Genomic DNA, 25,031 nt, shown 5'->3' on the forward strand with positions numbered 1-25,031 from the left:
GTTATAAAGTCGTCTTTTTTTTTTTTTTTTTCTTTTTCTTTTTTTCACATTCATAATTCAAATACCATCTGAAAATAGAGCAATATGATTTGGATGTTGATCCAACGGACCTTTTTTCTAGTCCTTAGATATTGTCTAGAAAGTTATGAGTTTTTTCACATCCCCACAGTAGACCTTATCTTCCCATCCCTTCTTCAACAAAAATAACTAGTGTAATTTAACTGATGTTGGATCTGATCCCACTTTCACAAAAAAAGTGAGTACTGACCTCTGAACAGCAAAGAAAGATGAAACAATCAGGATTACCAATTCAAGCCAACACACCATCCATTTTGAGACTTTTACAGTACCAAGAAACAAGTAAAATGAAACAAGCACAAATATTATAGGAGATGCAGAGTGGGTGTCACTATATCATACCAACAATTACATCGCAACTGGTTTATTGTTGTTCTGGTATTCTCTGTTTGACATCAAGCATGGCAAATAACTTATAAATGTTTTCTCTGTTAATCAGACAGAGGGGCCAGGTTTATTTCAAACAGAAACTAAAATGAGAAATGAAGAAAGAAAAATAAATTAACACAGACCACAATTCTACCCCTATTCAAACAGCCATATATGGGACTGAAAAGCCCTCGATTTGGACTGATCAGCTTATTCACCAAACTCTGAACCCATCATCATCATCATCAGTATTCATCTTTGAGGAGGGTTCACGATCCGAACATTTCCACCAGCCATTCCTTCAACTCGATCTTTAGTGATCTCCACAAAGTGACCCACCATCTCAAAGAACTGCTTCAGCCCCGACAGTGGGAGAATGATGGAGGAGCGATCGGAACCTGCCACCTGCAATTGCAATGACATTTAAAAAGTGTATTTTATCTAAAACTGACGGAAGAAAACACCATTGTGGTCAACATTACTAAAAACTTTCGAGTCATTAAGAATAATAAAATAAAATATAAAAACGAAAATAAAAGAAAAGCTCTGTTTACCTCAGATATTCTTAAGAAATGGCCCCTGTTGTTGCTCCCAAGATCAAAGAAGAACTTCTTCTGATCAGCTCTGATCACTTTTGATATCCCCAAGTTACCAATTTCATCTGTTGGAGGCAAATCAACAGAACCGTCTACAGTCAATTCAGATGCAGTGGCAGGTTGAGTACTATGGCCGGATATAAAACCAGCCCCTACATCGTCTGAAAGCCCAACCAGACGTTCTGAGGGTTCAGAATTTTGCTGAGTACAGAAGTAGTGGGGGGAAAAAAATTAGAGCACTTGTCAGGCACCACTGACATAAAAAAGAGATTGTGTGTTGAAGATTTAATGCATGTCAGATAAAAGCACCTGATTGGGTAGAATGAAAAGCTTTGATGCTTCATTTATTTCAGCCAAGATGTTCCTGAATGCTGCCCACCCTTCATCTCGGGCACTTCCTGCAGGAACAATAATAGTACTGCGGTTTCTGCTTACAGAAGCTTCAGATACCTGCATAAATAAATCCATTAAAAAAATGAATAACCTTCAGATACCTGCATAAACAAATTCATTAAAAAAATGAAATTCAAAAAACAGTCGATCCTTTAAAATTTTGCCCAAAGCACACAAAGTGACCCTTGGAATTTCAATCTTTTCACAATTCAAGAACTTGGGCAAAAGACACAATTCAAGACAATAAACAAATCCATCAAACCACGGCTAAAAAAATTATAGGTCCCGAGAACAGACTGACTGCCAAAATTTTGTACGGCATCGCCCGACCTAAATCCAAGCCAACATCGTTGACAAGGTTTGAATGAGTTACCACTTTGATCACTCTCTCATTGTCATCATCACCGTCCTCGCCTTTTCCCAAATAAATAGGGTCGACAACCCATCTCTATATCTCTCTCTTCTCTCTTTAAAATGGTTCCATTAAATCTTATAGTACAATACATTCTACTTTAAAATGGGAGAAATTTAATGCATATACCTATTTGTGTTTCTTCATAGATCATAGATCGTTGGGTTTCAGGGAGAGATCATAGATCGTTGGAGGAAATTGTTGATTTTTTGGCCTCTTTGAAGGCTTGAGTCCTTTGTGCTCTTTTGTATTTTCTTGGGTTTCGCTCCCCTCTTGAGCGTCTTTTAATAATATTCTTTTATTTATCAAAAAAAAAAATAGATATATAACTATATTTTTTTTTGATAAGTACATAGATATATAACTATATAGAGAGAAAAAGAGTAACAAGGACATTTAATTCTATTCATTGATAATGAAATATCCTCTACAGATATATATGTGTAACAATATAAAGTATATGACAAACACAAAGTTCAAATTAATTTATATGAAACTCAAATATCCTGCCTTGCTGTTATATCATTTGCTGACAAGAAAGGAAAAACATGGTACAACTGCAATCAATTAGTTGTACACCAGAAACAACAAATACCAAATAATATTTATCTCATGTGATGGAGATCACCTTATGCTATGTTAATTTCCATTTTCCAATTGGGGAAGGAGGATTCGTTGAGATGGTTGGAGTTGTAGGATGAAATATTTCAAGGTCAAACCTTTTCTTTCCAAAAAGTTGGTGTTATGTGACGTGTCTTCAAAGTTTCCCACTTTTATCTAAATTCGTTCTCTATTCTACTTTCTAAAATATTTTTAATAATTGAAACAGTTAAATAAGTTTCTAGAAAGTATTGAGAGCCAGCCATTATACATCTCATGTTCATGATCACAAGAAGCTAAAGCATGGCCAGTTTGGATTCTGTTTTGTAACAAGTCCCCAAATAAGGCTCAAGCTCAGTATTTTAACTAAATATGAACTCAGGCAAACCCAGTTCCAAGCTAAGCCGAGAAATTCATGAAAATTTTGGTTTATTTGAAACCCTAATCAATAGAAGATCAAAAAGCTCATGCCTACGCTACGGATATTTAAACTATAGGTTTTATAATGGCAATGCATAACCAAAGTGAAATACTAAGGATTACAGACCATAGCCAATCAAATTTAGAATGGTTGGCAGAACAAATGTTGCAACACTTCACCACCCTACCCAAAAATCTTTCCTTTTTTTTTTTTTTTGGTTCAAGTATTATATCGTCCCGTCTTACCACTTTGTTTCAAATCATTCGCAGTTTTGTCTCCCTTCTTTAGCATCATCACAAACCCATTCACTTCCCTTTTCCAGTATCATCACACTTCGACGTTGTACTACTACTAATCTTCCTTGACCTGAAACATCCAAGCCTAGTGGGTCTTTGTTCCTGTTCTCTTTTTCTTACAGTTAACTGAATTCATCGCCTATTACTAAAATGCAGAATTCTCGGATACATAACTAGCCTGTCTCTTCCAATTGTGCACATGCTAATTAGCACTCTGCCATACACATCCTTAAAAATGTTTGTATTTGCTTCTAATCTTTTAACCAGAATCCACCACCACATCCTTAAAAGTGAAAGGAACTGCCACTCGAAATACCCAAACAAATAAGCCAATTTACAACTTTTTGTCCTCCGTTTTACCACAATAAATCTAGAAAACAAAATTACTCTAGATTTTGACCTCAATAAAATACTCTAGATTTTTACTTATCAAAAAAATAAAATACTCTAGGTTTTCAAAATGAGAAAAACAAGAGATAAAAGTGGGGAAAAAAAGGGGGAGGGAGGGAGGGCTGGAATGGGTTCTGAAAATTGACGCCAGTAATGCCGTTACTTAACAGGAGTTAGGTATGAATTTTTTTTTGCTTATAGTAATAGTGGGTTTCTGCACCATTACATTACCAAATTTTAAAATCCATGATCAAGCCTATGGTATGCCCTAAAAACTATACTAGCAAGCTAGCTTCTTTTACATTGCACTTTTATTTTATCAAGTTTTTTCCCTCCTCTTTTCCTTTATTCTTAATAACCTATAACATGATATCACGACCAAAACGAATACATAGAACCATGTTCATATTACATGACTGTTAACACAGGCAGCCGAAAGGAGGGAAAATCAGGAAGAATAACCAAAGTTTGATATAAATTAGAATGGAGCAGTAAAATATAATTTGTGATGAAGGGAGACTTGAAAGAAATATAGCATCTACCACAAGATTTACCTTTTCTTGTCTTTTTGAGAATGTCAATGTAAAAAAAAAATGGAATTTCAATAAGCCTGATATCTTTTTAAACTTATTACTATATTTAGAACATTCAGAAGTGTGGAAAAGAATGAAAAGTTACCTTCAAAAAGCGACCCCTTCTATTTTCGCCAATGTCAAAGTAAAACACCTGAAATCGGACATTGTCAGGACAACCACAAGGACTACACATGGCGAAAGAGGAAACAAAGGAAAACACAGAGAATTTCAATAAACTATATATATGAATGCGTGTATATGTATATGTATATGTGTATGTATATGGTGCCTTTGTATCGAGCTGGAGCTCCTTGCTAAAGACGTCCTGCTCATCGGAATTGACGTAGTAATTGAAGAGATCCAAGAACCAGGAGATGCCGTTGAAAGGGACAATGATGGTGGACCTTGTGGCCGATGTCTTCTCGGAGATCTTGAGGTAACGACCGCGAGGATTCTCCTTGAGATCGAAGTAGAACAGCTTGTGCTCCACCTGCAAGGTCTTACACAGCAACTCCACATCATTCCCACCACCACCGCCACCGCCACCGCCACCGCCACCACCGGAATTCCCCTCCATCTCCACTCCACAACCCTCCACTCCCGCTAAAAACCTAAAACCCCAACCTCGAACGGAATTGGAGAAGCTTATCTCTCAGCAACAGCAGAGAGGAATCGGAAACCCTAATTTGGGATTGGGGATGGTGTTTCTCTCTCTATCATTCTCTCTCTATGGTGCTTGCTTGGTGGTCTGCAGATTAGGGCTTGGAGAGAGAAGGGAATGGTATTGTGGTGGTATTTGACCAATGCTTCCATTTGCTTAACAAAATGCGCGTTTTTTATGGTGTTCAGTCACAGTGGTCACCCTCTCTCGTGCGCTCTCTCGTGCGCGTTGTTACGATTTCACACTTCACCTCTTCAAGTCATTACAATCGCAGTAATTTCAAGCTATAGACAACCCATCCGTTGCTAAAAGTAAATTTGTTATTTGAAATTCTCAATATAATGTTACACTCTGAAAAAATTTAAAAATATATAAATTATATATATATATATATATATATATATATATATGTCAAGTTTAATGTTTTGATGTCAACTCTCACTCATATTAAAACAGGTTGAAATTGTTCTATTGTATTACAAATAATTTTTCAAAATTGTATATATATTACTTTTTAGTATTAATTAAAAGAAATTAATAAATATTAGTAAGATGACATCATTTTCATAGTTTAAAAAAATGCACATTTTTAAAAAATTAGAAGAAAAAATTATAACATTTGAACTACTATCATTTGTCTCGAACGTAGCAGTTAAAAATTGCTCATCCATTGGTGGTGGCATTTGGAGTGAGATTTATTGTTTTGAATATTATATTTAGTGTGTATATTTTGTAGAATTTTTTTTCCTTTTTTGGTTAAAGTGATGATTATGAAAAGAGTAATGACAGGGACCGAAAAAGAAAAATACTCTATTTCATAAAAAAATGTTCCTATTTTTTATTTCTTTTTTTAAAAGTTAATGTATACAAATTATAACTTTCCTAAATTATCTTTACATTTTGAAAATTCTCATATTACAATTTAAGGCATAAATTTGGGACCTAGCGATTGGATAAGCATGAAGCAAGAAAATGGAATTATAGTATGAAATAGGAAGAAAATAATAATAATTAATTAATAACAAAAAGTGGTGAAAATTTGGGACCTTGCGATTGGATCTTCACCATCCAGCTTGACTGCAGGGGTAAATAGAGAAATTCGGAAAAGATTTCTAAAGAGAAAAGAGTTCAATTATAGCTTATGTTGCATTTGCAAGCGCAAAATTTATGCTTTCAAATTTCGAATTCCAGAGCATGGAATATGGATACATGCTACCAAACACTTTAGTAGAGTTGAACTAACAGTCCGGATCCTCTGTTGTAATCTTCAACTACTGCACAGATGTTGTACACTTTATAACAAATTATAATTGTTCTATTTTTCGAACACATTAAATCTGACTGAAATGGCATGGCATCTTCCGAGCATCACTACAACACCAAGGATTGCAGCACGCACCACTACGACTCAAGAATTACAACAAAGGTTTCAGACAGTGTTATCAAAGGCGTGTCTAGGGTCCAGGCACAAGACATGCATCTGTTATGTGTCAAGGTGTGCCTTTGACAACATTTGCGCCTTTAATATGAATGCTCCATAGTACCTCTAGCACTTTAGTGCGTCTTGAACCTTTGATAACACTGGTTCTTGACACGTGAACTAACATGAAATGTTTCTTTTGGAATTCGATTTTGAAGGACAAATTATTACAATATATGGGCATGACTATTGACTAAAATCCTTTCTTGCGCAACAGTAAATCGGTTTCCTAATGTGTATCATTAACTGAGCGGAACCGATTTACTGTTGCGCAGAAGAAAATTTTGATCCTCATGGGCGCAAGAATCCTCTCTTGTGTCGTGTCCTTCCAGTGATATATATTACAAAAAGTTTAAGATATTTACTAAAAATCTCAACTTTTTCTGTATTGCATATCCTGAAATGGATGGAACATGACTACTGTTCCACCGGAGAAGATCAGGGTGCTTGTTTATGGAGGGTGTTTTTAAGGATCTTCTTGTTTTTTTAAGGGCTTCCCAAGATAGCAAACGGGAGGCTGTGAATGCTTGCTTTTAGATTCCACATATCTCATTGGCCTGCATTGTGGGGAGAGTGAGGGTGAATTGAGGTGGTGTCAAAATAGTGGTTATTTTTTTTAGCTATATATTATTCTATAGGGTGCTTATTAAAGGAGAGAGTTCCAATATTCTTATATTATTCTATAGGGTGCTTATTAAAGGAGAGAGTTCCAATATTCTTATATTATTCTATAGGGTGCTTATTAAAGGACAGAGTTCCAATATTCTTTGGAAGGGCATCTAGAAAGTAAAAGTTGTCTCTAAAAAGTATATTTTGTTCAGGTTGCAGCTCAGTAAAATTGTCTATATTAAATAAATATAATGATGCAGGTTGTTGCATTTGCAAGAAAGCAAATGAGTCTACTAATCATTTCCTTTGTCATGGAATATGTGGTGTGTATTATTATTCTGTTTTTACTGGATTAGGTCATGGAGGATTCACTGATAGTGAAAAGGACCAAAAGGTGTTGTCCCCCTGAAAATTTTGTCATTCTCTGCAAGTAGCATTCCATTATGGTGTCTGGAGAGAGCAAAATAGGTACGGTTCAATTTGGGAAAAACTTCAATATAATGGTTATACTAATGATATAAGTATTACTGACTAATTAAACGCTGATACATTGCACAAAAATAAAAATAAAAATAAATAAAAATAAAAATAAAAATAAAAATCATCAAAAATATTTACAGTGATCTGTGTCATCAACCAATTAGATAAATATTCAATGTGCCCAGTGCACTAATCTGTGATGTGCACGCACCGGCACATGCTATGCACACACGGCTCAGATTAGCCCGGTGCACCGAATATTTACTCCAACCAATCATATCTTGTCGCATAAGTAAAAAAATATTTTTCTAATCAGTTGATAATACCACGTCTCACCAACATAACCGGAGCAATAAAGTATTTCTGGAAGCAAGGGCTTTGTCAAAACAATGTCCTAACAAATTTACACCGGTTCACAAATGTTTCTCCAACTTGCAAACAAGAATATTAAGAAAATGAAGAGAAGAGACTCTATTTGATTTCTTTGTGTTTGATAGGAATCTCTTAAAACTGCTAGAGTATTAACTCAATATCAGAAAGAGAATAATACAAACAACTCTTGAAGCATCATTACTATCAGAACCTCCAACACAACTTTTAAGTAGTTTTCTGAAATATCTTTATTTACTTTAAAAAAAAATTGTTGAAAATAAAGTATATATATCATCCAGATGTGGAAATGAAAGCGAGGAAGATGCACCAAGAATAACTCAAAATCAACATAGCAGGTTTATATTCATATTGTTTAAGCATTCTAACAAGAATTGCGTCCGGGAAAAGGTTGAAATGAATATCATGATATTATTGAATATAACATGATTCATACTCGATCAATGTTCACTTGCACGCATACTAAAGTAACCTAAAAACCGAGTGAACAAATATTACAAGATTATACTGGCTACTGAAACTGCATCACAAGTACTTATACCACAATGCCACAACTCAATCTTTATCTTGCATAAACAACAGATCAAGAATCTTGGGGAGCCTCAAACCTTGTCGGAGTATCAATGCCCATCATACAACAAAGGCCTGATATTAAAATTATGAGCAAAACGATCGCCTGAGACATCACAAGAGGCAATGTATAAGAATTCAACAGTGTCATATATTGTTAGGTAAAGCCAACAATAAAAATATAAACAAGAAGGGCACAAAGGAAATCATTAGGACTAGTGGTACAGGCATACTCCAGCATTTTAACATCCACCAATCCACATTACAAGTCTATCAATTAAAGGCCATATTTTCTTGTAAATCTCTGATATGGAAATGGTAACGAGGATTCCCAAGAAAAGAGATCATTACAGCACAGTTGTCCATATCAAGTTCTAGCGAAGCGATGGCAAACTATGCACATCAACTTACGTCTATCAGACCTTTCTAGATTCGGTTAGGTCCTAGTGGAGATGGGATATCAATTCATTACTAATTAGGGGGATAACCTTTATAATGCTCTAACTGCATCATCTTATCAATTCTATTATTTTGGTCGTAATGTATTCTCTCTCTCAACTCAAGCTACTTTGTGTCTGCACATAAATTTTTTAATATTTTTTTCATCACCTAAGCAATCAACGGAACAAAGAGCAATTTGTTGGGAGGAAAAATCTATACGGGGTTAACGTTGATATTTTAAGAAACAGATAACTATCTTCCCCCGCACACACAACCCTGATAAGAACTGTACAGTTTTCTGGGAGAGGGCACCCAACAACAACAGATTATGCCTTTTGCACTGGTGCTGAAAGTCTTACTTCTACAATGACCTTTGTCATGGTCCGCTTGGCCATCATTCAGTGTCCCCGTGAGGCCCTCCTTGTCAGACCGGAGCAATACGGCAGATGCATTCACCAAAAAGGTGATGTCTAATGTACTATTCGATGAATATATATGTATCAATACTGAATTTACAACTCCCTAACGTATGCCAGTAGGTTCTAATACACTCCAACGACATTGTGTTGGAATGTTATATTACTATGACTTGCTCATGAGACATCATTCTATTACTATGAGGGTGAGTCTTGGCACAACGATAAGGTTGCTCCATTGTGACCTGGAGGTCACGGGTTCGAAACAGGAAACAACCTCTCCTCATGTGGAGGCGAGGCTGCATACATCTGACCCTACATTAAGCTAACCCTTCTGCATCATTCTATTACTAGTGTTTGCCATATCCAAGAAAGGTAGATGCAGGAAATTGCACTAGTGTGATATCTTGACATGGGTAGATCACAATCTAGGATCATTTCCCACCGAAGAAGCTTATAATAGTAGGTGATTGGTCCGAGAAATTCATGCACTAGGTTGTGGTCTGTAGCTCAGTGTCGACGAGACCAACAAGGAAGTAAAGTATCACGGTATTCAAGAATGTGAACAGTAACTTTCAGCTAGTCGTCATTATAACTATTGCTTTGTGGTTTACTTGATAAAGCAACTTCTCTGTTTAGATAAAGCAGACTTCAAGGGTCACTCTTAGAAATCGTCAAATTTAAGTCTCTCGTTTCCAAGTTGGGAGAGGCTGGACAAAGAGGAACGAAGAGATGCCTCTTCAGCACCAATTTGGATCACATGGACCAACAGTAAGAGATTAATTTTTTAAATAAATTTTGTAGAATAAAGTCCACTAGACAATGCATCCTTATAGGTTGACGGAATTAAAAGATATTGAGATCTTCCTCATTTTAATGGCTTCAAGTTACCTCTCTCTCTTCCCCTCACCTCCCCACTTCATGCTCAGATACCACCATCCATGGGAAGAAATAAACTTAATATTGATAGTTACACTTTCAGAGATCCCAAATTGCATTTGGATTAGTGGCAGATTGCACTATTTTGAATCTATACATTTCTAACAGGGCAAGGGCTTCCAATACGAAACTGCTTTTTGATTTAGCCAAAAGAAAGCTACCTATCTGGGTTTATCACATACTATTGTGTGGAATGATTCTTTCTCACTCATGGATAGGTAAATCTGACTTCACAAGGGCCACTTTTCGTAGCAAAATGGTAGGTCGATGGCATCTATAAAGGGACGGTCAGGGGTTTGACCCTAACTGTTGACCAATTAAAATAAAATAACGGCATATTTAACAATGGTTGCAATTGCATAGAAGGTACGAGGTCCTTATTAACCCCCCGCCCCATATGGTTTTTCTTTATATTTACTTTTGGTTGGAGGCTGTTTCTTTCTTGCAAACTCCTTCAAATAGAGCTCCTTGTCATCGTCTTGGAGACTCTCAGGACCATTAGGAATGAAAATAACACTGCAGCTAACTTTTCCTTCCTAATATTTCTGTTTTGTTAAAAAAGTAAAAGTAAAAGGACAGCAGAATCAATCAAAGGGGGGTTGGTTAACACAGTAGCAGATTATCTTCAATAAATTCTAGAATCCAAGAAAAGAAAAAAAAAAAAAAAAAAAAAAAAATCTGTTTTTAGAGACTTTTCTGGGTATTTTATTGGCATAGTCGTTGCCTCAATTTTACTTATTCCACATTCTTAGGCTAAGCATCTCCTCTGTACATTTTTATGTCCTGATTTTCTTAATGAAAAACCGTTTTTTTCACAAGAATGTTTTCCGTGCAAGAGATGGTAATAAAAATGCTTTGAAAAGTTTAGAATGCAGATTTTATCAGACCAATCTAATCAAATGGCAAACTAATGTTTCTCTATACCCACTCCTTCAACAGCAATTGGGAACAATATGTGCCAAAAAGTCTAATTAAAAGAAGACACATGCGATAGCTAAAGGACATAGTCACCCTGGCTGACAAAAATGGATTCAGATTGTGAAAATGTAGGTTATTCTTTATCAGTATGATCCAGAAAACTTAACAATGATGCTCACACAATCAACATCAGCTGACAAATAGAAAACAATGATAATTGCACCTCCGGTTAACAAAAGGCAGTGACTTACAACTAAAATTCCCTCCAGAAGTGATGATTTGATCTGGCAAACTCCATCACAGAATGTGGAATTGGCTGATCCATTTCCGAAGGTACTGTCAGCAAGAAACCTTTCTAGCTCCCGATGAGAAGGATACTGAATTGGCCTATACGGATCTGAAACGTAAAGAACTGTGTATTTTGCCCCAGACTGCTCCACAGAAGTGATAAGCTTAGAGAAAATCTGGCCTGCAAATTCAATCAAGCTATTCATATGAAATGCTTCTTAACCACATTAAAGGATTTTAAAGTTGATCCATCTTCGGAATCCATTATACAATATCTTAAGTTGACGTACTTTCAGAGTGTTGTGGTGAAAGGAATCCTGCATGGCAGAACACAAGTAGATCTGTCTGGCCTGTTGGTCTCTTTTCCATCCTTGAAACTACATAGTCCTGTTCATTTTTTATGACAAGAATTAAAACATTAGATCTTTTCCATTGACCTCCAAATTTCGTAACCAATTGTAAAACATCACCAAGTAAATTTACATTGACTGAGTCAAAGTCTGCAAGCTTTTCAAAATTTTCACCCTCTACAGAACATGAATCCAGGAAAGCAACATTCTTGAGTCCAAAATCATGTCCACAAGTTTCTGTGAACTCTGAAATCAAATAATTTTCTACTGAATCTTCCTCCTCTGATGCAGCAACATAAGGGAATGCCAAGGAAAAATTGGACCTTCTGAGAGAGACCTGACCATAAAGAGAGAATGCCAACAATAAATGCAGAATCTGGGAAAATTATTCCATATCTCTTGAAAACCTGACTCATAATTTCTAACCTAGGAACTGATTAAATGCAATTCAGCACACTAAGATTACCTTGATCAAGTCCAGAAGCGCTAGGTCTGCATGTCTGCTTCCAGAAATATCCAGGGAATGTAACTACAGATGAGAAGGGGTATATGATCAGTAGCCAGTAGCAGGAACATAAGCACGGGGTTGCAATGTTTTGGAGTGAGAATAATAAATTCATGGTACAATAGGAATCAGCTCTTAATGTGCCAATTCAATGAAAATCATTGAACTGTTTTTCCTTCCAAATATGGTTACTTTTTTAATTTTGCAATACGCATTGGTCACTGTTTGTTTAATAGTTCACTACCAAGCGTTCAAGTCACGGGCATATCCATCAATGCAGATGCGGAGACGGTTGCAGTGTAGACGCAACCTTCACATCTTGACCAAGAACAAACCAATACACAACTTAGAACTCTGCAATCCAAGAAATATAGGTTTTCAATGATTTTTCAGTGGAATTTGTTGTGTACACCAATAAACAAATTTAGTGTTTGGAGAGTCTAAATGGTAGTAGTTGCCAGAGAAGGGACAAATGGGTATCTCAAGGCTACCAGACTTACTTCTGCTATTCATGTTTCTTAACTTCAGAGGCTAGCAGATTTTAGAGTGAGCAAGTTAAATCATGAGAGAAGCCTTCTTACTACCAGATGAATGGTCTTTCTGGTGGTTTTGCCAGTGTAATGAGAAAAATGAGAGAAATCTGTCCAAGTCATCAGAACTCCCCTTCATCTATGATGTTTTTATTGTGGGGGTTTCATTGCAAGGGACTGCCATAGAAGCAAAGAGAGAAGTAGGGTGGTGGTAATGGGTGGGGTACAAGTTATGGCGACTGCAACAATGAGAGATGACCATTTCCTCTATAAGGTGGAGCATATTGAGGAAAGCTGGCAATAGCTTGTTCCTCCTCCAGAAGGAAATGGAAGCATCAGTCAATGGTTGGCCAGAGGCCAAGCTGGAAGGGGAGGAATCCCAGCAATGAATAAAACCAAAGGCAAGGGGTGGAAAAAGATGCAAGATGAAAAGGGTGCACGGATGTTGGCTTTGGAGGGGAAGTTGTTCGACAAGTGCAGAGAAACTAGGAGATAAAGGAGTGGTCAGACATGCTACTCGGCAACGGACGATCACAACTGCACTGAGCTGGTGTGCTAGGAAAGAATCATGCTAATGCACCAGTAGAGAAAAAAGATTTTGGACCAGGGTAGGAATGAGGCTGATTTAGAGAAATAATAGGGTACTGGACTCCGTATGATAGTATTCTGGGAAATGTGGGCTTAGAGGTGTCTATCCATCCAAACTGAAGGATGAGCACATGGGAATCCTAACTAGTCTCATTAGTGTAAAAGATTAAAATGGGCAGAAAAAAGGTGTCCTGCTGGGAGTTTCAAGTGTGCTGGATCTAAGGAAGAATTCAGTGGTACTGATAGGGGCTCGTCTGGGCCAAAAATTTCAAGCATCATTTAAGATGTATGCAACGGAGGGTGAGGACTCCTTCCACAAGCCAGGACAGAAGACTTCATTAAATCAAGCCCATAGCTAGCAGGGAGGTTGGTTCAATCATAGGTCAAGGAGAGGTGCACATCAGGGACACAGCAGGCCTAGACAATTTGAGCCATCACATAAAAAAGCCAAAGGCACAAGGGTAGATCACCTAGTTATATAGAAGGCTGGTAGCATTAGCGGAGATGTTTGAGTTGGTTGGTAGCCTTAGTGGAGAGGCTTGAGCTGCTCAACAGGTAAACATAACTAAGATGCAGGCTCACTCAAACACTCTGGTGAGCCTAATGGCTGTTCAACAGAGCAAGAGGATGGGACTAGGTCGTCGAGGGGAATGATTCAGCACCTAAAGAGCATGGGATTAGATTATTATTGTTTTCTTATTTTATTATGACTAGGTTTAGACTTTAGAGGAATCCTGTATGAAGGGTATGAGGGGGATTTGTGATTAAACAACCACTTCATTATTTATTTATTTATTCTTTATCATGAAAAAACCTTTGGGTTTTGATTTGACGCAGAACAATAGCTCTTATTCTATCCTCGACTTCTTCTGGTTTTTGCATTGACAATCCATAATCTGAAGTTAAGTTGTATAGCTCTTTGATCTTAATATTCTCATCTGGTGCATTCCACATCAATTTTTTAGTTATTTTGTACTTTAGAATAAAGATTCATACCTCTCTCCCAACGAAAAGAATTGCAATATCCACAGGCTGTTGAGTTTCCTTTCCACACTATAGAGAAAAAACCAATATAAGAAATCAAAGAATGCTGAAACAAGTAACTTACTATCTTTTGTTCTCTTGGAAGTTTACAGGAAAAAGGGCAAAAAAAAAAAAAAAAAAAAAAAAAAAAGACTCAGCATAAGAATTAGAGACTAAAAATGGCAGTCAACTGTCACAGTAAAGTAACACAAAATACCAGTAAATTTGACCAGCCCCCTTCAGACATAACAGACTTGGCTAAATCCTTCATAGGAAGAGTTTGATAATTTACTGTCTCCTTCAGTATATTGTTTGAAGATCTGTAAAATTTGCAATGATTTAAAATTAGATTCAGATCCACTATATTCCGATCCAACAGAAAGGAGTATGAAAAAAGGCTCACTTCAGAATAACCAAAGCCTTATTTTATATCAAGGATACTAAATTCATACTTTGCAATGTATTTTATATGATAACACAAAAAATACAAACTACATATAGGATGCTATCCTTAGGTTATGAAATAATCAATTTCTAATTTAAGGATAATTTACAAAAAAAAAAAAAATTAAAAATTGCCCTTATTGAAAACACTTTGAGGCTACTTTCACTCTTTCAAAAGGTTCTTTAATTTTTAATTTTCTACCATCCTATTACTAAATTTATTTTTTTCTTGGTATAGTGCTCACATAACATGACATTTTTTGTTTCTTTCTTATTCGACAAGAAAGGAGAATTGAGAACATACAAATTGTTGAAAATTTGAAACAGGGAATTCTGTACTGAAGCATAATTTTTACAAACTTCAGTGTTCTAAGTGAGACCTTTCCTAACACTGTCCAAGAAATATATTCCGTTATGGCCTTTCCTTAGGTTACTAAGGAGCCTGATTTATTGATTATCTGATCTTGGCTATAAATAAGGAAGAAACATCAGACCTCCACCAAATCCTTCCATGATTTCCATCACCCAAAAGGGGCTCAAGGGTTCAAGCCCCAGTGGGGATGTTTGACTATTGTGATTTAGAGAGATTATGCTAATGCACTACTTGAGCCAACCAAGGTACAGGAACCCTCAAGGAGCAAGCATGTAAAAAATTAAAAATCTAAGGTTCAGATTCCATTCAGGTGGATTCACAAAATGCATTATCTACGTATTGTTCCCTAAGAAAACAATGCATACACATCTTGGTGAGGCGACCACAGAAACGCAGGGACTTGAGATTGGAATGTCAGTCCCGATGGGAGCAGAACTGCAACGAGCGAAATCGTCAACAATACTGCCGCGACTTTCTTCATCTTCCTCCTGTACTGGACCAAAGATTGTGGCACCCACAAACAAATATCAGATCTCCATTAGCATAAAGTAAGAAAAATAAAATCAACGAACCCAATATGAATATACATACAGAAAATATAACCCTTATTATTATTAATTTTTATTTTTGGGAAATTAACCCTAATTAACGAAGCAATAACTATACACGTAACAGATCTGAACTTAACATCAGAAACCTAAAATTGCACCAATTTCAAATTACCAAATAATCAGAATACCAATAATCAGACACTTTTTCCAAGAAAAAATGGTGATACAAAATGGGTTATAAAGAACGAATCCCAATTCAGAAAACCTGAATATATGAATCTCTCTGCAGAAAACCCGAATATTTGAATCAATCTTACCTTGAGCTTCAATGGATAGTGTACCAAACAATCGAGAGCTTCCTCCCTTCGTTGGTTTGATTGCAAAAGACGATCAGGACTCGAATGCCAAGACAGGTGTGAGTTTCTCTATGGAAAAAAAAAAAGGGGAAGGTGCAATTAGACTCAAGTATATATTACTAGTATATTTTAGGAGAAGTGATATAATGTATCTTTAATTATTATTATTTTATATATTATATACTCCGTATAAAACTACTAAATGGAGTAAATTATTTATTTATTTTTATATATTTTCTTTATATATTTCATTCTCTAATTATAAAGATTAAATTATTTATTTTCTTTATAAATTTTTTTGTCTAATTATATTTCTTTTTTAAAAAAATTCACAATAAATAAGTAATTTGAGTTTTATAATATCTTATATTAATTTTAAAATAAAAATTCATAATAAATAGATAATTTGTGTTATTCTAAAATAATTCGTAAACATAAAATTGATACAAGATAAAAGAAATAAAAATAATAATTTTTAATTAAAATTTTCAATAGGAATTCAATTATTGATATGTGTATTTTCAAACTTCTAAAATAATATCAAAATTAAGACTATTTTTTATTACAATTTACTAATATTTTATTTATTTATATATTAAAAAATTATTTATATATTATTTATAAAATTAGAAAATATGTAGAGACTGAGGCTCAGTTTGGTAGAGTGGAAATTGGAGGAAAGGGAAGGTGATGGAGGGTGATTAAAAAATTGTGTTTGGGTAAAATTGGCGGAAGGAAAGGAAAGGAGAAGGAAGGGTTTGGAGGGTTAACACAAGGCTCCAACAGTAGATTTCTTAACCTCCCAAAAATGGGCTTGGTGAGTGATTTCTGATGCCAAATTTGCTCTTGATTACACACAAAACCCATACGTACAAGTTAGCAGTTGTAGAGAGAGGGGGGGCCAGCTTGAGAGTTGAGAGAAAGAGGGCCGGCTAAAGCTTGTGAACGGCGCACCTGAATTGGAACAGCGGGTGATGGAAACTGAAAGATCGATGTGGGTTTTGATTTTTTGAACAATCTGAAATGATGCCGATATGGGTTTTGAACTTTTGATTCTTGCAGACAAATATATAAACTGAAATATGTGGGTTTTGAACTTCTGGTTCTTGTAGTAGTTTGTAGTTGCAGAGAGAGAGAGAGGGGGGTCAAGTTCAGAGTTGAGAACGATAGAGATGGAGGCTGAAATGATTTGCCCAAAAATAATTTTTGTTTTTCTGGTGGCCGATCCATGGGCCTAGACAATATATATATATATATATCTTTTAAAATATAAAAGGGCATAATAGTAAATTTATTAAAATTATTCCATTTCATTTCCTTTCCTTTTTTTTTTTTTTTTTTCCAAACATAATTTTATCCTTCCCTTTCTTTTTCATTCATTAATTAACCAAACACAATTGAAGATTAAAATTATTATTCCCTTCACTTTTCTTCTTTTTTCCTCATAACTAATGTTATCCTTCCCACTCAAACCCACCGTACCAAACATACGACTAAATTATTTTTGAAAAAATTACAAATATGAGTGGAGAGTCCTAAATAACAAAATAGTTTATTTTAATAGTTCATATTTCAATTTGATTGAATTAAACAAATTAATTACAAATGCATCAAGAATTATTGTTAAGATTTAAAATATCTTTCAAATTTTTTTATAAAATACCAAAATATAATTTTTATAATATTATAATTTCAAAATATCAAAAACAATATGAAACTATCGAAACCCTACTCAGTATTAAACATCAAGCAAGCACATTGGTAATCCCACCACCATGAAAATCGTAGTTACTAGATATAATATCCATGTTCGCAGTATTTTTACATTTCCACAAATATGGACATTGTTGGCTAAAACATCGTTAAACATAAAATTGAGAGTATTTATACCAATATGTATTAAAAAAACTTCCTAAGCTCCATACTTCTCATCTTTTTATTATAAATAATTGGTAATTTTAATTTTTATAGAAACTCTTCTAAACACCTTATATTAATTTAAAAATAAAAACTCATAATAAATAGGTAATTTGTGTTAAAAGATTTATAAAAACTCTTTTTATATTCATTAATAAATATTTTTTATATTATTAAATAAATACTGAAATACTAAAACTCTTTACACTTTTAATAATAGTATAGATTATTAAATTCTTTGCCAAGTATAACTTTTGAAATAATCTCACGATAAATTCTAACTAAATTATTTTTGTGAATTTTTAAAGACACAATGTTTGTTGTCAAAACAACTTGACAACTTGGTTTTTTAACTTGAGTTAGCCAAAATAAGGATTGCAAATGTTATCCCACTTAAATTATATTCAATTTAAACTTCTCAATCAAAGCATAAGGTAAATTGGACATAACTCTACTTTAACTCAGTCTAATCTTATAATTGATTCTAATCAAAATTTAACGATTTTATTTAATAATATTTTTTTAAAAAAAAAATTATTAAAAACATCCTGCACACCATGTTTGATTCTTATATTTTTAATGCCATAATTGCTTCTCTTATAAAGTGAAAACTCCTTTTCTATTCCTCTATTGGACTCTTGACATCATGAAAAAAATAAAAAATAATAAAAAAATGGAATGTATAATCTTTGTAATTTGTTGTTGTTGGGACAAAAAGGAAATAAGCAAAGAATGAATCCTTATACATACTCATTTAAGATATTGAATAGGAAAAAAAAAAAAACCACAATTATCCATTTGTAGGTGCAAAATTCCGCTCAACCAATAATGATTGAGAAAAATCAAACAACTCACTCAAAAATAATAAGAATAAATAAGAATAGTGTATAGAAAAGCGTAGAATTGCTTGATCCCTTTATTGGAGGTCTGGGCCTCTATTTATACACAAATAATATAGTAGAATCATGGTAGGACTCGCATTGCTTGTCTTCCAATCCTTTTCCATGTACAATACTCTCCTTAAATGGAGTTTTTTTCTTTGTATAACTCTTCCTATGTAAAATATCTCTCACACGGAAACTTCCTTTGTGTTGAGTCCTTTTCTTATTAGGACTGGACCATAGATGGTGTACTTGGGCCAGATGTAATATGGGTTGGATGACTTCATGAAGGGGCCGGTACTTCCAATGAGGTGATATTGGGCTGGTTAAGGCTTTCATCCAGTGTTGAAAGTCCAACGTAAGTGGTATTGGGCTGAAAGATAATATAATTTGGGCTTGATCCGGACGGGCATCATATGTCCTTGGAATGTAGATATGTGTAGTGATGACGTGTACGCTTCTTATTGGAAGGAGTTTTTTTCCCTCCACACTTTGCCCTAAATTTCATTTTTAATTGAGTGACGGCTCCCATTAAAGAGGGAATTGAAACCGGTTTTTTACTTTGCTTCAGAGACGGTTCAAGGACTTTCATTATTACTCCGCCGTACAAGATTCTGCAAGAGTTACATTCGCCCTAGCTGCACTCCTGCGTTCTTCATTCCATCGCTTTGTCAGGTTAGTTTTTTTTCGTATCTTTCTCTTCAATCTTTCATTATGAGTACTTCATCTACTCCCGAACGTATAGACATTGGGGATTCTGAATCCACACCTTCATCTTCCCCCGTTCGCATTAGGGTTCCCCCTCCTAGGGTTTCTACAGATCGTCTTTCGTTGAATCAATTAGGTACTTCCCCCCTTCCAGCCGAGACATCCACCTCAGACTCTGATAATGTTCTTACTCATGAAGAGAGGAAAGCAATCATCTCTATTCGCCGCATTAAGTTCTCTATTGCTTCGGTAATTGAAGAATTTGATATTCCTGAGGGAGTAGAAATTGTAGAATATCCCGAGGGTGCCGATTTTACCTCCGGCGATGGAATTGAAGAGAGTGAGTTGCTTCTTTCGGTCGGGCATCTTAGCGCCCTCCGGTTCCCTCTTCACCCCTTCTATCATTTAGTTTTCAACAAGTTAGGTCTTGCCCCCCTTCAGGTAAATCCTAATTTCTTTCGCATCCTTTCGGCACTGTTAGTGCGCCGGAAATTAGAGGCTCTAGATTTGACCTTTGCTGACCTTCTGCTTACTTATAATATATCTAAGCATGGGACCGAGCCTGGTCGCTTCTTTTTTACCTCTACCCTTCATCAGAGGATATGCACGAACCTTCCTTCATCCGAGAAGAAGTGGAAAGAAAGGATGGTTATAGTTAAAGAAAATGGTTCGTGCCCCAATCAATTACGCTCCCCATCCCGTGCAAGTTCGGGAAGTTAGGTATAGAATACTTAACCTCCCTTCATACCAAGTGTTCTGGCTGTTTTCCTTACCAAGTCTTAATGTTTCGCCGTACTTATGAGTTTCTTGGTATTTTTTCAGCTACATTCCCATCCTCCGCAGCAAGGAACAAACTTTCTTTTCTTGAGGAACGAGTCTGGAGTAACCCCTCGCCTATCGAGGACCTGCTAACTTCTTCAAACCTCAAGGATATTGCCTCCAGTGCTGTTGCTGCAGACCTCATGGATCTGTCTCTACCATCCTTTGATAGTTTCCCCATGACTGAGGAGGAGATACGGAGGGCTGAGGCTTTAAAAAAGAAAGCCGAAGATGCCCAACCCTTGGTCGTTATTAGGTCTACTGAGGGTGAGGTGGAGGCTAAGGAACCACCAATGAAGAAATCTCGCCTCAACCCCCCATCCTCTGGCAAGGGCAAGATCCCTTCTAAAAGCAGAGGGAAAAAGGTTGGAGAGGCCGAACCTGAAGATGAAGTCAGGGCATATGTTCTGGCTGAAACTGGGGCTCCTTGGACTCCTTCCTTCACCAGGGCTGACAAGTCAGTCCTGCATTCAGGGGATTCTGTGATCACAGACCCTTCAGCTGCACTGGTTGTGGCCCGAGGGATGTGGCTCCCAAAAGACAATGAAGCCATCAGCCAAATGGGGTTGGAACAACTACTCCCCTCTGCCCCGGTTCGGGCCATAGAGGTTCGTATTGCTCCTTCAGAATTATGTTACTCTTGCTTACTTATGTTTCCATTTATGCTCATATTTGTTCCTCTGTTATCTTTTTATACAGAGTCTATACCACACCATGGCCCTCTGCGCCACTGCTGAAGCCCAATCCCTCTCCATCAAGAAGCTGGAGAAGGATCTTAACAATGCAGAGAAGAGAGCCACCACTGCCTCTACCAATCTGAAGATAGCTACTAAAGCCAAGGATGTGTATAAGAGGCAGTTGGCTGTCTCTGAGGCTAAGGTGGATTCTCTTCAGGCCAAAATTCAACGCCTGACCGAGGCTCTTACTATTTGCTTCAAGGCGGGGAAGCAAATACAGGGGCGCTATTCCTGTCTGGCACACCTGGCTAGTGCTAAAGCGTTCCGGTCTGGCTATAATCAGGGCTCAGGCCCTAAGACAATGGATCCGGACGCTTTTGACAAGCAGGTGGGGGTGCACTTCCCATATGATGAAGGGCCACAGGCTTTGGAAGCTGAAATCCGCTTTGTCGAGATGGTGAAGGCGCACCTGAAGGGTACTCATAGCTCTTCTGCCCCACCGGCTTCAATTCCTCCTACCCCAGGTCCTACTGTAGTGGATGCTTTTGAATCTACTCCATTCGATCCGAAGAGGAAGTAGAACCATGTATTTTGTTTTTATTGACAGTATATTTGGGATAATAAATATAATTTTTGTTTTAGGCTTTTAATAACTGATTTGTTTTTGCTGTATGCTTTTGATATTGTTCATACTTTTCTGACTGGTAATATTTTTATGACAAACAAAACACATTGTCTTTATACTTCGGATTTATGCTATCCGAGAAAAAGTAAGGATGATGGGAAGAAGGAAATCCTTTTAACAGTTTAATTGACATCTCAGCATGATTCATATGGACAATGATCTAACTATTAAGTGAGCTCTTCTTGCCTTTGACTTACCTACAGTAGACGTATACATACTCTTTCTTTCTCGTGTGTTCCTGATGTGGGGTGGATCATGATGAACTTATGATATATCCACAGGGTATTAAACACTTGGAGTCCGGAGGAAAAAGTTCTAACCCGGCCACCAGAGGTCTGAAGCGAATTGTTCCTCGGCACTGAGTCGTGGAGGAATATTACTGAATAGGACACTTAGGGTCCGAAGCTGTTTCGGACACTTAGGATCCGAGGCGAATTGTTCCTCGGCACTGAGTCATGGAGGAATATTGCTGAATAGAACACTTAGGGTCCGAAGCTGTCTCGGACACTTAGGATCCGAGGCGAATTGTTCCTCGGCACTGAGTCGTGGAAGAATATTGCTGAATAGGACACTTAGGGTCCGAAGCTGTTTCAGACACTTAGGATTCGAGGCAAATTGTTCCTCGGCACTGAGTCGTGGAGGAATATTGCTGAATAGGACACTTAGGGTCCGAAGCTGTCTCGGACACTTAGGATCCGAGGCGAATTGTTCCTTGGCACTGAGTCGTAGAGGAATATTGCTGAATAGGACACTTAGGGTCCGAAGCTATCTCGGACACTTAGGATCCGAGGCGAATTGTGTGTTCGTTCTATTTTTAAACGATGTGGGACAATAGTAATACAAAAAATAAACCAACCACCCATAAAGATCCACTTGGCATGATTGTTTCTTTCGCCAATCAGTGTTTACTCTTTGCATAACAACAATGAAGTTGATCAAGGGAAATTTTGACAATCTCAAAGAGGGAAACTTGAATTTCATTAAACGAAATAAATTGAAATGAAAAACTTGTGATTGAAATTATTAAAAATTGCCAACTGTAACTGTAATAATCAACTGTAATTGTAATAGCCGTACCACTGTGGTAATATCACGGCATATAGGTATGGATCCCCCTTGTTATAAAAAGAGAAACATACATACGATATTGACAATGTTGGCTAGTGGTAATACCTTTTGAGGTGGATGGCATTCCATGGACGTGCAATAGGACGCCCATCAACTTCAGCCAACCGGTAAGCTCCCTTCCCTACCACTTCGGTAATCCTGTAGGGTCCTGTCCAGTTGGGCTCCAACTTTTTAACATACGCTGTCTCCTGCTTCATAACCCAATTGCCAACCAAGAACCTACGGTACCGAACACGCTTGTTATAACTGTTACACACCTGCTGTTGGTATGCCGCGAGCCGAATTGTTGCGGCATCTCTCTTTTCGTCCACAAGATCAAGGCTATGTTCGAGTTGTTGCTCATTGTTCCCTTCCAGTACCAAGGATGTCCGAAGGGTTGGGATTATTGACTCGGTAGGAATGACAGCTTCGGATCCATATGCCATAGCAAATGGGCTTTCTCCCGTGGGTCGTCTTGGAGTGGTTCGATAGGCCCAGAGCACTTGGGGGAGATTCTCGTACCATTTTGTCTTCAATTTCTCCAATTTTTTCTTTAAGCACCCAAATATCGTGCGATTAGTTATTTCAGCTTGCCCATTGCCTTGTGGATGACTAACTGCAGCCAATTTTTGCAGGATTCTATGTTCGTTAAAGAACTTTCTTGTACTTCTGTTATCGAGGTTCTTACCATTGTCCATTACGATGACTTTTGGTACCCCAAACCGGCAAATAATGTTGCTCCAAATGAAATGCTTTACTTCTTCTTGGGTGACGCTAGAGAAGGCTTCAGCTTCCACCCACTTGGTGAAGTAATCCGTAGCCAGAAGCACATGCTCCTTTTTTTCCACAGTTTTGGGTAACAGTCCTACTACATCAATCCCCCATTGGGCGAACGGCCATGGATTAGCCATGGCGTGCAAACCTTCGGCAGGTTGATGCTTTATTGGACCATGGCACTGACACTTGTCACATCTTCTTGAGTATTCTTCGGCATTCCGAGCTAAGTATGGCCAAAAATAGCCTTGGGTTAGAATTTTGTGTGCAAGGGATCTTCCTCCCGAGTGATTCCACAATCTCCTTCATGAATTTGTTTTAGAATTGTGAGAGCCTCAGTAGGGGTTAAACACTTGAGATAAGGACCGGAGAATGACCTTCGGTATAACTGGTTATTGATGATTGAGTATTTAGCCGCGGTAAGCCTAAGCTTCCTTGCCTCAGCTTTTTGATTTGGGAGAACTCCCTTCTTGAGGTAGGCCTCGATTGGATCAATCCAGCATAGCTCGCGCGGAACTTCCGGGATCACCATCACCACTTGCCGGGGATTAATGCTAGGTTCTTCGAGGACATCGATTGGAACAAGCCGAATCAACTCTTCGTCTGAAGATGATGCGGCTGCGGCCAATCGATCTGCTTCGGCATTTTCATCTCGTGGTACCTGATGGAATTCGATTTGATCGAACTCCCGGATGGCACTCTCTACAGCATCTTTGTTTGACTTCATACGTTCCTCCTTGGGATAATAGTGCCCTGTCACTTGATTGATCACAAGCTGTGAGTCACTAAAAACTTTTAAACACCATACTTGTAGCTGTTTAGCTAGCCGAAGTTCGGCAAACAACGCCTCATACTCGGCCTCATTATTAGTAGCTGGGAAATCTAGCCAAATTGACTGCTGCAGCTTGGTACCCTCGGGTGTTGTGATGTCAATCCCGGCCCCTGCCCTTTTCTTGTTGGAAAAGCCATCAACCCGTAACTCCCAGTACGGTTCTTGAAGTGTCGGCTCCTCAGATTGATCTTCATACTCCAGTAGGAAATCCGCTACTGACTGCCCCTTGTGAGATACCTTTGGTGCATAGGTGATATCAAAATAGCTAAGTTCAATAGCCCATTTTGTAATTCGACCAGACAAGTCTGGTTTAGCTAGGATAGCCCGTATAGGGTGATTTGTAAGTACCACTATGCTGTGAGATTCGAAGTAATGTCGAAGTTTCCTCTTGGCATAAAGCCAGGATTATCTTTTCCGTCTTGCTGTACCGTGTCTCGGCATCCGTCATCGTTTTGCTTGTGTAAAAGATTGGGTGCTGAATCTTGCCTTCTTCTTTGATCAACACTGCGCTTGTTGCTACAGCTGATACTGCCAAGTACAGGATGAGAATGTTTCCGGGCGTTGGAGCAGAAAGGATTGGGGGTTTTGT

General features: G+C 37.3%; 2 protein-coding genes across 5 annotated transcripts; both read right to left on the reverse strand.

Moving 5' to 3' along the window:
* Window positions 1-361: 361 nt before the first annotated feature.
* Window positions 362-4,952, reverse strand: LOC132271377 (transcription factor Pur-alpha 1). The gene is made up of 5 exons (XM_059772728.1): window positions 4,420-4,952; window positions 4,234-4,281; window positions 1,353-1,493; window positions 1,002-1,244; window positions 362-852 (listed from the first exon to the last, which is right to left on the reverse strand). Exons 1-5 carry the CDS (start codon window positions 4,705-4,707, stop codon window positions 700-702), a joined length of 873 nt encoding a protein of 290 aa, XP_059628711.1. The 5' UTR covers window positions 4,708-4,952; the 3' UTR covers window positions 362-699.
* Window positions 4,953-8,066: 3,114 nt separating this feature from the next.
* Window positions 8,067-16,157, reverse strand: LOC132271379 (uncharacterized). Of its 4 annotated transcripts, none has more exons than XM_059772730.1 (9): window positions 16,004-16,157; window positions 15,501-15,628; window positions 14,536-14,638; window positions 14,292-14,348; window positions 12,139-12,201; window positions 11,806-12,009; window positions 11,613-11,709; window positions 11,286-11,503; window positions 8,067-8,426 (listed from the first exon to the last, which is right to left on the reverse strand). In XM_059772730.1, exons 2-9 carry the CDS (start codon window positions 15,614-15,616, stop codon window positions 8,334-8,336), a joined length of 951 nt encoding a protein of 316 aa, XP_059628713.1. In that variant the 5' UTR covers window positions 15,617-15,628; window positions 16,004-16,157; the 3' UTR covers window positions 8,067-8,333. The 4 variants fall into 4 exon arrangements, with proteins under 4 accessions (XP_059628713.1, XP_059628715.1, XP_059628714.1 ...); XM_059772732.1 differs by having other exon boundaries at window positions 15,501-15,623; window positions 16,004-16,151; XM_059772731.1 differs by having other exon boundaries at window positions 15,501-15,623; window positions 15,952-16,134.
* Window positions 16,158-25,031: the final 8,874 nt, after the last annotated feature.

This window comes from Cornus florida, unplaced genomic scaffold (assembly GCF_030987335.1).
Source record: "Cornus florida cultivar Cherokee Brave unplaced genomic scaffold, ASM3098733v1 CherokeeBrave_3.0.0_Hap2_Chr08, whole genome shotgun sequence".
Taxonomy (NCBI): Eukaryota; Viridiplantae; Streptophyta; class Magnoliopsida; order Cornales; family Cornaceae; genus Cornus; species Cornus florida.

Coding starts and splice junctions, on each gene's coding strand:
- LOC132271377 (XM_059772728.1), bottom strand. CDS start 4,707: ATGGAGGGGAATTCCGGTGGTGGCGGTGGCGGTGGCGGTGGCGGTGGT. Junction 4,282..4,419: donor AGCTCCAGCTCGATACAAAG/GCACCATATACA, acceptor GTCCGATTTCAG/GTGTTTTACTTTGACATTGG. Junction 1,494..4,233: donor GAAGGGGTCGCTTTTTGAAG/GTAACTTTTCAT, acceptor TTATTTATGCAG/GTATCTGAAGCTTCTGTAAG.
- LOC132271379 (XM_059772730.1), bottom strand. CDS start 15,616: ATGAAGAAAGTCGCGGCAGTATTGTTGACGATTTCGCTCGTTGCAGTT. Junction 14,639..15,500: donor TGGTCGCCTCACCAAGATGT/GTATGCATTGTT, acceptor CAAATTTTACAG/ATCTTCAAACAATATACTGA. Junction 12,202..14,291: donor TTCTTTTCGTTGGGAGAGAG/GTATGAATCTTT, acceptor TCTCATCTGTAG/TTACATTCCCTGGATATTTC.